The sequence below is a fragment of the Lepisosteus oculatus genome, chromosome 8 (genome assembly GCF_040954835.1).
Source record: "Lepisosteus oculatus isolate fLepOcu1 chromosome 8, fLepOcu1.hap2, whole genome shotgun sequence".
Lineage (NCBI taxonomy): Eukaryota > Metazoa > Chordata > Actinopteri > Semionotiformes > Lepisosteidae > Lepisosteus > Lepisosteus oculatus.
In genome coordinates, this window is record NC_090703.1 from 16518035 (window position 1) to 16531273 (window position 13239).

General features: G+C 36.9%; 1 protein-coding gene across 2 annotated transcripts in view; it reads left to right on the top strand.

Annotated features, from left to right (window-relative positions):
- The first annotated feature begins 1939 nt into the window (after positions 1–1939).
- eif2ak4 (eukaryotic translation initiation factor 2 alpha kinase 4) overlaps positions 1940–13239 on the top strand; it is a 34039-nt gene continuing 22739 nt past the window's right edge. The window contains exons 1-14 of one of the 2 annotated variants that reach the window (XM_069193305.1): positions 1940–2281; positions 2930–3045; positions 3980–4082; positions 4639–4812; positions 6033–6113; positions 6954–7099; positions 7640–7755; positions 8583–8740; positions 9417–9946; positions 10497–10612; positions 10965–11119; positions 11830–12245; positions 12865–12937; positions 13035–13124. In XM_069193305.1, coding sequence (XP_069049406.1) covers positions 2153–2281; positions 2930–3045; positions 3980–4082; positions 4639–4812; positions 6033–6113; positions 6954–7099; positions 7640–7755; positions 8583–8740; positions 9417–9946; positions 10497–10612; positions 10965–11119; positions 11830–12245; positions 12865–12937; positions 13035–13124 — 2403 coding nt within the window. In that variant the 5' untranslated portion in view covers positions 1940–2152. Of the gene's footprint in view, positions 2282–2929; positions 3046–3979; positions 4083–4638; positions 4813–6032; positions 6114–6953; positions 7100–7639; positions 7756–8582; positions 8741–9416; positions 9947–10496; positions 10613–10964; positions 11120–11829; positions 12246–12864; positions 12938–13034; positions 13125–13239 lie in introns of those variants that run through there. The other variant, XM_069193306.1, reaches the window with a different exon arrangement.

A 13239-nucleotide genomic window follows, 5' to 3' on the forward strand; every position in this document is an offset into this window, starting at 1 on the left:
AGGTTAAACAGTCACCGTAAGTGAAGCAAAGAAATGCTTTTGCTAAGATATTTCAGAATGACGGGTGTTTGAGATAAAGTGTGTGGCCTTGTTGGGGGACCTCCATCCTTATAAGGTTACAGGGGATCACTGAGATGAATGTGCCCTGTGTTTTGGACAGCTGCTGTATGTGTGCCTGTCCACTGTGACTGCAACAAGCCCATTGTCGCAGCTGTTCCTCACAAATGCCTTTCAGCATTCATTATTTTTGTTCACCTTCCTGGGCTGCAAAGATCCCCTGGCCTCAATGCCTGACAAATAATCACCTCCTTCGTTCTCTTTCAGTCTATGACAAACTAAAGGGGGGGGGTTAAGGTTTTGTGAATGATGTAATCAATCACATCTTTTTAATTGTGTATCGAATAATTTGTAATATAGTTTAGTGGCTGTATATTATTGTCAATTATGAACCTTTATATGATTTTTTTAGACTTTAATTTACTTGATTGAGAGATTGGTCATTCTTGTATATATGTATGTTGAAGTACAAAGAGAGAGAAAGGGGGCAAATAGAAAATAAAAAACAGTCAAATTGCTTGTTATACAAGTTTTAATTGTCTACTACTGCATCTTTGTTATTATAACATTACCAAACTTATAAAAAGGTTTTATTACTGAACATTTTACTTTGAGAAGAAGCTTTTGTTAAAAGGGAAAAGCCAGTGATTTAAGTTAATTCCTTGCTATATTCAAATACAGCATAAATTACACAGTAAAACCCCTTGATGACATCCTGAACTGTGTATCTTCTTCTTGGTGCACAAGGAAAGAAAGATTTGTCATCAGCGAACAGGGGTTATACATGACTAAAAATCCAAGTGTAGATCAATGTCTCACTGATATGAACTTGTAGACAAATTATCAAATCTACAACAGCTGGCTATGTAGGAAAAGAGATGTGAAGACTGGTGTATGAAAACATTAAGATAGCGTTTTTTAGGTATTCCAATATGCTAACAATATACAATTATTTTACTTTTTATATATTAAAGATAATAAGAATGGTCATAGTTTTATCTCCATTTAATTGTTTTTAATTGGCTTTTCATTTTTGTGATGAACAAAAGTAATCTTATTCACGAATATAAGATAATAATTAAAACTATTTTCATATGTAACAAAATCTCATTTAATTGGAGAAGGAAATATATGATGTTCACTACATGTCTGCGTTTTATCGTATTTGTAATATGTTCCAAAAATCGACAGACCGTTAAATATTAATATAATGTATAACATACATAGTATATTTTTACGTAATATAACGGTAAATATTTAATGTAAAAGGCAGCTTCTCTCACAAGTGTGGGAGGAGTGTTTAGGGCCCTGGATTCCAAACTGGGAGGTTAAGGGTTCAAATGGCGGGTAGGGCACTACTGTTGTACCCAATAAGGTTCTGCAGACAGATTGCTCCACTAAAACACCAAGCTGCATTACTTTAAATTGGTCTAGGTAAAAGCGTTACCCACGTAAATTAATAACACATGTCCAGTACTTTAAATTGTACCTCTTTTTCTACCACGTACGAGATTACTCGTAAATTAAAATAAAATTAATTGTAAATGAATGTTTACCAAACGGTAACGTTAGATGCAAACAATTGTGTCTTCTGGAAGTCTGTGTTCATAACCACTTAATCCTGTAATGCATATGATTTTTGAATCAGGGAAGCCGTAATTCACGTTTCACCATTCCCAAGAGCACTCCCGTTTTCAGTATTAAAGTACAAGCACATGCATAATAAACGAATTTGCTAATAATTCTTCCAACATAAATTGTATTCAATTTAAGTAAAAGAACAGGATGCGCATTCACAACGATAACAACACAACATCTTCGCCCCTGCGGCTGAGCGTGATTGCGTTATACCTGCGACAACATGACGTATTCTGTGCGCCAGCATCGGGAAAGTAGTGTTGGCGTTTCGTCTGGCAATTTAAGTTCGTAAAAAGTTTTTCCCTAATTAAAATTTTTAATTTGAAATATTCGCGTGTTTTCGCTGTGCATTTCGTTACTTTAGTGGATTACATGACTTTAAATGGTATATTTAGTAACGCAGTCATCATTTTGAACAGGGGGTGGGAATGGTTAGTGATGAGTCCTGCAAAGCATAATGAGCTCTTTTCAAAGTGCTGTTGAGCAGCCCGACGACTATTCTGATCAACAGGAAAATGAACTTGAGGCCCTTGCATCCATCTATGGTGATGATTTTGAGGACATCCGGGAAAAAAAGCCCTGGAAGGTAAGTGTACGTGCATACTGGGTTCAATAGTCCGTTTAGCGGAACTACGTACCAGACGTCAGCCAAATACAACTGGCAATAGAGAACCTTTTTTAATGTCCCCGATGAGAGGCTTGTCTGTTGTATTGTTGATATACTTTCATAGTTTAATACCTGCTAACGATAAGCATTGCAATCCCTCACATTAAATCATGGGACTTAAGTGACCTGTCACATAAATATCAATCGCCAGTTTGCAGAAGTGTTTTTATATTTTGGTGAATACACAGGGCTCAGTAGCTTAGTCATGTTACTCAGCATCCTCTCGAGAAAAATGTATAGACGCTAAACGTGTAACCTAGTGCAACTCTGATATCGCATACTGTTGATTTGTTCTTACTGTTCACATTTCTTTGGATAGGTAATGTTACAAAAATGCGTTGCCACATCACAGGGAATTTGAGAATGGTGAATGGTGTTTGTTCAGTGTAAAATCCCCTCCAGAGATTTCCCACTAGTTTATTTCTGGAAGTACTGCAGGAATTACACTGTAGTTCCTCTATTGCTCTAAACAATCACATCAGTTTTCACAATTGAGGTGTCCGAGATGTAAAATCCTAGCTTGAAATGTTGTCTTATAGTTTATTTCATGTTTTTAAATGTATTTAGGTTAACCGCCCCCCAGAAGTGTATTTATACCTACGTCCCAAGGGTCTGAGCTCTCGACAAGAGATTTATGTGACAGTGGATCTACAGGTTAAATGCCCACCTAAGTACCCTGATGTGTAAGTAATAAAGGATAATGATGGACTAAATGTTGATGTAATTGAAAAAAATCAGAAGTTACATCTCATATACCACTCTTTTCATCTTATGTTTTAATGTTTTTGTCCTATCTTGAGAAAGAATGCAGAAACAGGAACCTGATGCTGTATTGTGAAAAGAAAATTTCTTAAACAGCAGTTTTGTATGGAGAAAAAGACCACAATTACTCCAAGGCTATGTGAGAGACTGATGAATTCTTACAGGAAACTTTTATTTTAAGTTATTACTGTTAAAGGGGGTTCCAGACCTTACTGAATGCAGAGTGCACTTACTATTTAGATAGATAGATAATCCTTTATTAATTTCACACAAGGCTTCTGAGTGTTGACTGATTTTTTTCCTTAATAAAAAATGAAAAGTAAAATTTGTGTGTTATTTACACATGAGGTTAGATTTATCTACCATTAGGACTTGGTGAGGTCTAGGTGAAGGTCAGATATGTCTTAATATGTAAGACCATAGAGTCTTAGGAGGGTGTACAATACTTTCTCTTTCACATTACTGTATTGAATGTCATACTAATACGTCCATACGAATGTATATCAAACACCAATCAGTTGGACAAAAAATTGCCCCAGCTGAAACAGTTTAAAAACTGATGGTTTGATATTTTGCCTTGTATTTTTAAACCTGCGTGTATTTTAATGGACAGTGAGTTGGAGTAGAATTATGATTTTATATTATTTTTTTCAAAAACATTTTGTTACCCACCCTGTAAAGTAGTCTTTATTATTATTTCATGCTTCCTAAAATTCAGGAGCTGTTTTTTATTATATGGTATTTTTAAGTAATTCTGTTTTATTTTATTGTCTGATGTGGTAAAATAAAGATTAGTATACCCACTTTTGTTTTTAAAAGCCAGTTCTGATTCAGCTTTCCTCTTTTGGGCTTCAGACCTCCAGAACTTGAACTGAAGAATGCCAAAGGGCTCTCGAATGAAAATCTTCAGAACCTCCAGACTGAACTCAGTAATCTGGCTGCAGACCTCTGTGGCGAGGTAGAACAGTAAACCTTTGTAAAACCAGCCTCCAGGCTTTTAAAGTAATACAGAAACTATGGTTTTCAGATTTTTTTCAATTTTTGAACATTGCAAAATAGTCATCTTTGATTATTTTTTACCTTTTCTCTATTTTAAGGAAGTGAATACTTTTGTTATTGCTGTGTATCAAATTAATATTTATAATTATAATAATGTTTTTGATCAAAAACACTATGTTGAACGGATTGATGGGTTACAAGTAAAATGATTGGTTGCATCTGTTGATTGGTCTATTTTTCAGTTTCAAAACTTTTTTTCTGGAATAGGTAATGAGATAATCTAAAATAATCTTCATAGAGCTGACTAAGATGTGTATTTAGACTATTTTCAACTAAATAACTGGAAGTAAAAAAAGCCTTTTAAGTAAGTGAACTCTTAAGGCGTTCAGGGTATCATTCTGTGCATTTAGCACCTGTTGCAGAACCAGATTGTGTTTTCAAGAGTTCCCACGTGATTGGGTTCTAAAACTCCTATTACGTTTATTACCTGGCACTGCTCCTCTTGTGTCCTATAGGTTATGATATTCCAGCTGGCAGAACATGTGCAATCATTCCTCAGCGAACACAATGTTCCACCACCCAAGTCCTTCCATGAGGAGATGCTGAAGAACCAGCAGCGGCAGCAGGAGAAACAGGCCCAGGAGGAACAAAAGAGGATCGATCAGCAGAGGAAACAAGCAGAGCAGATGGTCAGGCTCAAACTGTCGCATTCTTTGTTGGGTCCTTTCTGTATGATCAGCACTGAAAACAAAACATTTTGCTCCAGCCACAGAGAAAACCCATCAAACTATTTTTTCTTTGCTGCAGCATCCGTTTATTAGTAATGTTATTCCTTAGCAGTCCTCTCAATGGAAGTAGCTTTTACAGACTCCATGGTCTAGTGCAAATGACAGTGATGAAGCTGGAAACCAATATTAAATATTTTCAGTATGCATATCTGTCTCTTTAGTTTTACGAATAAAATAGAATTTCAGTGTTGTTGGCATATACAGTACACATAGTGGACAAAAAATGGAAACACCAATGTAAAGCCACTGATTAGGACATTTGGATTCCATGTGAGGCCGATAGGCCTGTATGCCTTCTGGCCTGCAGTCTACCAACATCTGCAATTCTGCAGGAGGGACACAACTTTTTCCATTATTTTTAATGAAGCTGGCTCTTCATTTCCCAGGTTGAAATTTGCTTAGAGTTCCACGCTGACACCACTGTAGACCCGGTAGCTCATTAAACATTTGCAAATTCCCTTTTCTTGGTCAGTGAAGCTCCTGCTTACCATTCCTTATCAGTCGCCCCTCTTTTAAAGTCATTAAGGTCTCCTATTGCAATCTTGTTGCCCATTTTTGTAGGCAAACAGGCCTGTTCAGCATTTTGGTCCATGACCCTAATCGTGCTAGGATGTTATTTGCTTAATTAAGACATGTGCAACACCTGTGTGAAAGCCCTTGCTTTCACTATTTTTGGGTGTCCCTCATTTACCACCCGTTTTGCAAGCTTTTGTCCACTGGCTGTATGTGACTGTGCAGGTTTACATGCCAGAAAATAATGTATAGAAAGTCTTATTTGTTTACATATGAATACACTTAGAGAACTAACTAGCAGTATTTGTGAGTTGGAAACAATGGTTAATTTAATTAATTTAATTGTTCCTTTTCCACTACAGATCTAGTGATCTAAATAATGATTAAGTGCACTAACATTTCTTAGTGTTGAGAAACTCCTGAGGTGATTTTAAGGTAATCTTGAAATAAGATTAAAGTTAGGAAGGTAAAAAAATAACCAATATGCAAGATGGTCAGATGAGACTGACTGATAGAAGCACATGTGGCCAACAGAAATGACCAAAAGTCTATTGCTTGTTTAAATTTTGCAAAGATTAAATGTCTGTACAATTTCATTGCTCTCTCAGCAAAATGAGATCCTTGCAGAGATCCAGAGAAGAGAAGAGGAGAAGAGAGAAGAAAAGAAGAGGAAAGAAATCGCCAAACAGGTTCTGAGATTAATTTCAAATTAATTAATTTCATTCTACTTAATGTATGTGGGTCTTTTTTATGTAGTCTAGGTATTATTCCTGTTGCATTCAATAGAAGGAAAAACAACTACATTTTATTAAGGATTACTGTTTCTTTTTGGTTAATCTATGTGGAATTGGTTCAAAACAATGTTCACTGTAGGATATTTACCTCTTCATTGAAAATCTATGCCCTCATTACTCACTGCAAGTGATCTCAGAAGAGCAGAGTTAATGCATACAAAATATTTTGGGGGGATTAATTGAAGAGGGGAGATCAGTGAAAAATAAAATGTAGCCGTCAGAAAATAATGCCGGACTCCTTGTCTGCTTTCAAGATGGAAATCGATTAAGGTTCTATCAGCTGTATTTTAGCTGAAGTTCCTGTCAGTTCATGTCAGTGCCTCAGCAAATTTTAAATCTTATACTAGAGTTTCTCTGAGCATCAAAGAATGAAAGAATGAGGCTTCATCATCAAAATTGAGAAGAGCATATTTCTAAAGAGAAGAATGAGGAAGTTTAACAGCAGATCTATTTTTTCTTAATGGGAAATGATTTACAGGGCTAGACAAGTATGGTATTTTGAGCTACAGTACACACAGCTTTGTGTCTATGCCTATAAATTAAGAGCTATGAATTAAACTCATCTTCCAAAGTTACACAACAGCTATTTAAACAAGACTTAATTATGAAATAATTGGAAATTATGTAAGACACTGCAAATATTGATTTGGCACTGAAATTTAATTGGAGAATAACACCTTGAATATGGTTGTGCCAAATGCTTTCTGAAATCCATGTGTAATTCTGACCTAACAGGAGCGTTTAGAAAGTGTGGCTCTGGCCACTCCAGAGAGCCCTATCTCAGGGAAGATTCCCCCCAGTTTCTGTGGATCCACTGTAGAGCAGATAGATGCCAAAAGAGGGAACAATCGAAAACGAACCAATTCCAATGGGCGCAGCAGGTATGTGGTCTTCAGCTCTTTGTGTCCCTTAAGCTGGTTTCACTGGATATATCTAAAGTATCAATTGTATGGATATATTTACTAATATCATTAAACGCTGGTTTTCAAATTGCTGAGGGGTGTCATTGGTAAGAATACAATAATCACTGGTATTGCAGCTGACATAGTAAATAAAGTTATATATGGGCCTGAATGATTCTAAAGAGTGCTGGGTGCCATATATTGATAAAGAGCAAGCAGCAGGGTTTTTGAGTGGCTTAGAGTTTAGGGTGCTTGCTTGAAGTGTGAGTTGAGCCCTGCAGTGCAGACATTGTTTGAGTCTGGTCATCATTAATAGTTGACGGCCAATGGATTCAAGACGTGGCACACAATACATGAGTACTAACAAAACTTTAAAATGTGGTCAAGTTCTTAAACATTTGTATCAACAACTGCAGCTTCAAATATTTTTCTAGCCAGAAACAAAGTGTTTAAAGGTGCTGCATGCTGCTCGTTAGAAAGATACGCCTGTTTTTAAGTTGCCATTATTTCTGTTTGTAGGCGTGATCAACAGTATTCCTCAGGTAGCAGTGATGACAGCCCCAGACCACTTGAAGTGTTGTACTTTAGTAATGGAGCTTTGGGAGACTTTACTGTCCATAGAGGGAAATGTATTGGTAAGGCCTGTCAGAAATATATTCATGCATTACTTTGTCATTTTAGAGTTTAGCTTTGTGATTTATTCTAAACCAGTTGAGCATCAGAATGATATTATTATTCCCTATGCTTTTAAAAACTAATTTCTGTAGCAAGAAGACCATTAAGACCGTTAAAGTAAATATTAGGTAAGAGATCAAGTTGTAGATTGCAATTATAAAGGGTAGTTAAACAGTTTGACACTAGTAAAATCAATTACAGAAGGTAAGAACTTTTCCAGAAAGGCTTGTTCCCCATGTTTAAGTTTGAGCAAATATAACAACTCCATGTATGGTTTTAGAGATGAATTGATAAAACGTAATTGTCCTGAGAGGACATGGAAAACCCAGTGTGTGCACTTGTAAAGCAAAGTCTTTATTTTATCTTGTCTTTTTATTACATTCTCTTTGTTTAAAAAGCTTTCTGTTGAAAACATTATATGCCTTCTGGAACTGTCTTTGTGAAGGTTTCATAACTACATTTGCCTGACTACATTTGCATTTTTCCTTAAACTTAAACCAGTACTTTGAAATCCTGTGATTTTTCAGCTGAAACATATAAAAGAACGAAACTCCTTTAGACAGTTCTTCTGTTACCATTTACTTTTACTTTCATGGTGTTGTTTTAACTGCACAATAAGTCATTAAGGAAACAGTCTTCTCCAATAAGGTAAAACCCTCTAAAGAAGTGTTCACTCATGTGTGCTTAATCATTAATGGATTGCTTGGAGTCTATGTAATGTACAGTTCTGCTTAATAGTACGTTTCTTATGAAGTAACACTTGTGTGGCATTTTGTTGCTATCCTAGGAGAGAGTGTGAAGTTGGGTCGCAGTGTGTACTATGCCTTAGAGTCCAGTTCGGGGGATTTTGCAGTTGTGTACGAGTGGATTCTGAGGTGGAGTAAGAAGATTGGAAAGTTTTTCACGAGCCAAGAAACAGATAAAATAGAAAAGTGTAAAAAGCAGGTAAATAGTAGATGCTTAAGTCACATTTTCAAACTGTGTTGCAACTATGTTGGGGGTAGACAACTTTCTGAGATGGAATGGAAATCTTAATCAAACGTGGCAGCTGATTACTTGAGTTGCCTGCTCTTGTCCTAAGTGCTAGGTTCCTTAACATGTTTTAAAGGATGCCCCCATTGGGATTCAAAATGGAGAAAGCATGTATGACCACGTAAAGAGGTGTGATGGTCCAAATATCTCTCTGACATTTTTCACTCTCTTAATTTATTGCAGTCTGCATCCTTTTAAGAGATGGTGCTAATTCTTCTTTGCATATCACCAGTTCGTGTTATTACAGTCCTTTTCTTATAGTATCAGGAAGGCCAAGCTCTACGTTTCTTTTGCTATGAGGAAAATCACACAAATCACAAACTCTTGTTTTTGGGGAGATGTCTATGGAAATATCCACATCTCTATCAGAGCTCAGAATTTGGCAAGGAATGACTGATTTATTGTTTTATCTCAGTTGTATTGTATTATTATATTATCTCAGTGTTGCAATTTCTGAAGTTATCTAGTGTTCTTAAAGGGATTATAGGTATGATTATTATTTATACTCGTTTTTCAAATATGGTACTTCCTTTGTAGTATTAAATTGTGCAGGGTTTCAGAAAGTGAAAATAGTGTTTTAACTCCACAGATCCAAGGAGCAGAATGCGAACTGAACTCTTTGCTGAAGCTTGACCACCCCAACCTTGTGCATTATACTGCCTTGAACCACAGGGAGCAGGAGGACTGCATTGTTGTCGACCTCTTAGTGGAGCATGTCAGTGGGTCCAACCTTTCCCAGAATCTCAGCACTCCACTTTCAATCGACAAAATATGCCACTATGCCTCCCAGCTCCTCAGCGCCCTTGATTATCTCCACAGTAACTCTGTCGTGCACAAACTGTTCTCCGCCTCCAGTGTCCTGGTGGACGGAGCAGGTAATGTCAGACTCACAGACTACAGTATCTCCAAACGTTTGGCTGACATCTGCAAGGAGGACATCTTTGAGCAGCCTAGGGTGCGCTTTTGTGAAGACACTTTGCCAAGCAAGACTGGAAAGAAAGGAGATGTGTGGAGCCTAGGCCTGCTCCTGCTTGCTCTGAGCCAGGGAAAAGAAGTCAAGGAGTATCCAGTGTCTATCCCTAGCAGCTTACCCAGTGAATTCCAAGATTTTCTCAACAAGTAAGAACCTGAGTTTTGTGGTCCTTGTGATCTTCCACAATTTGGGCTGAAAGAGCGAGGCTATATAATACCAAATGGTTTGGTAAATCATACCAGTGGTTTTCTTAGTAGTCTCAAGCTGAACATGACCATGTGGTTTACTAAACTTATTTTTCTTATATGACATGTTTCCTTATAACACAATAAAGCCGCATTCACTAGGATACGTATATTTCAAATGATCATCCAGTAAACATAGATGTGGGTGTCCTGAAATATGATGTATTAGAACATCTGTAAAAGTACGGCTTCATCACAGATTCATGTTTATCGAAAATATCATAAATCATTTTGTATATTCTGTATATTTATTTCAGATCCTCCATTTTTCTGGAATTCCTTAATTGCAGAAATCAATGTAGAATTAATGTGTAGTTGGAGTATTGCATCTATAAAAAAGTATAATATATGATTTATATAGTGCAGTGCGTGGGGTATCTTTGATGATGCCAGTTCTATACTTAAATAAATTTATGAGCCTCATATTCTAATCATAGCATTGTCTGTGTAGGTGTATTTGTATGAATGATGCTGAGCGCTGGAACACTCAGCAGCTTCTTAAGCACTCATTCATCAATCCGCCTTTGGTGAAAACACCCATACAAGGCAATGAAGACAGCCCTGAAGGTAGGTTTTTTTTGTCATTTACAGGTCATTTTCCTTATAGGGAAGTTTTTTAACAAAATAGAATACAATTTAATACAATTTCTGGTGGGAGAAAGAATTGATTTGGTTTAATTAAAGTGCACAATTCCAATTAGTACAGGATCACTTTTTATTATATACATTTAACAATATCTTCAAACTATTTGCAAATACTGTATTAGTGTAGAGGCACGCATTTATTGTCCTGATGTTCGTAGTTGATTGAACCAGAGGGTGACTAGGCATGAAAAAAATGACTTTTTCTTACTGTGTTTTTGATATAAAAGTGTTCTCTTTGATGCAAGTTAATCAAACTCCTTTTTCCTTTTCATAGACACAGGAGTAGACTTTGCCTCAACGGTTATTCCTTACAGCCACATCCTCAATGCCCCTTTCAGCACAGAAATACAGAAACAGTTTTCACGGTATTTTAATGAGTTTGAGGAGCTCCAGCTTCTAGGAAAAGGTGCATTTGGTGCTGTAATAAAGGTAAATGAGAGAACAGTGCAATCTGCAATCCACAGTGCTGTTTTCATGTGTGTTAACACAGCTTCTTGTTATGTTATGTTGTATTTCAACTTGTTTTGCACAAGCTTGTTTTTAATACCAACTATACTCAGTCGAAAAAGTAAATGTACTGATAACCTTTTATAATATGTAAGATCTTTTACACTTTAAGTCAGCTTGAATGAAAACGCATGTAATCATATTGTGTGTTCAATGTTGTTCCCTGACTGAATGTTATTATTTGTACATCAGCTGAAAAAGAAAAAAAAACAAGACTTCAACAGTTACATTTCATATTCCATCCCATACAGAATCCCTTGTTTTGCCTAGCCTGTACTTTAAAGAGATTAACTAGAATATGATTATAGTAGAATTATTATGTATACTTGCCTGGGAGAAAATTCTTAAGTGAAAAACATGTGTTAAAAACATCATTTAGCCATGTGTAAGAAAAACACTGTGGTTGCACAAATAGAATAACCCTAAGCCTCATGCATAAGAAGAATTGCATCAAAAGATCTGTGGGAAAATAGCATTTCAACATCAACTTCAACATCTAAAGAAGGATCCAATCAGAAAAAAATACTGAAACTTTGTAGTGTAGCAATGTTGTTGCAGCTGTTCTGTTGAAATATGTCTAGGAAGTAAACTTCTCTCTTTCTTTTGCTCTCTTTGTCTCCCTCTGTTGGCAGGTTCAGAACAAGCTTGATGGTTGTTACTATGCCGTGAAACGGATTCAGGTGAACCCGGCTAGTAAGCAGTTCCGCAGGATAAAAGGGGAAGTCACACTGCTTTCTCGGCTTAACCATGAAAATATTGTGCGGTACTACAATGCCTGGATTGAGAAGCATGAAATGCCCTCAACTGGGGTCCTGAGCAATGACAGCTCTGAGCCCAAGAGCTCCCCAGTGACGCCTCCGAGGGCCCGAGTGAATGAGCTTGGCATGGTGGATGATGTAGAAGACAACGCGCCACCTCCGGCTTTGGCTAGCTCTGTGGAGTGGAGCACCTCCCTGGAGAGGTCTTCCAGTGCCAAGTGCGGTGGGGGGGATGAGGAGTCGAGCGATGACGAAGAGGAGGATGAAGACGTTTTTTGTCCGTCATTTCTGTATGTGCCCCATCTCAGAACTGTAGTTCACAAATGCTGCAGATCTGGGTCTACAAATGAATTCCTTTCTCTAGTAACACTGGTGACAGTATTTTCCTCTAAATGCTGTTGCTGCAGGGGATCTGGACTTGTCTTCAGTGAGATCCATAGGGCACAGGAGTCATTTCTGAGTTAGGTCTAGTTTGGATTTAGAATTAACATATAACATCTAACTTTTATTGATTAGAAATTGTACAGAGGTGTACAGGCTGGAGGAATGAGGACACCATTAATGTGCCATATTCCATTCTAGCTGTCAGATATATTTCTGTGTTATATTTCATCCAGGTTCCAATGAGATGTAATCAGTAAAGGCATTCTGCATTCCAAACTGTATTGATAGATTTAAGACGTGGAATGTATCTACTTGTAAATTGGAGAGAGACCGTTATATTTGGTCTTGAGTTGTAACTGTGTGAAGGGTGAGACTGTATTCCAAATGTGGAAACCGGGCTTGTGTACTGTAGGAATACACTTTGAATTTTTGCATTTATGACATTTTGAAATGTCATAACAATCAAATTAAAAACAGTAAATGGCACACATTATTGACCTGCATTGAAACATGCCTTTGTTTCAGGCCAACAAACAGCGACTCAGAAAGTGACATAATTTTCGAAAATGGCGACGGCAGTAGAGACAGTTTTACAGAGGTTAGTGTCTTGTACATGAATCCTCTGTTCTCATTTACTCTGCTTATATAAAAGTTAAAAAAAGGTCTCTAATGATGGAATGTTGTAATTCTTTTAGGAAGAAGGGAGTAAAAGGAAAACAGTGGAGACTACTGGGAGCAATGAACTGGAGAGGCCTGTCCTGACAGCTCATTATCTGTATATTCAGGTTAAATGCATTAAGCAAACTTTCTATTGGAACAAGAAGAAATCAGCCTTTATATAAGTTGTGATCGCACAAATATAATACACTTGCAGAACCTACAAATTATATAAGTTATTAA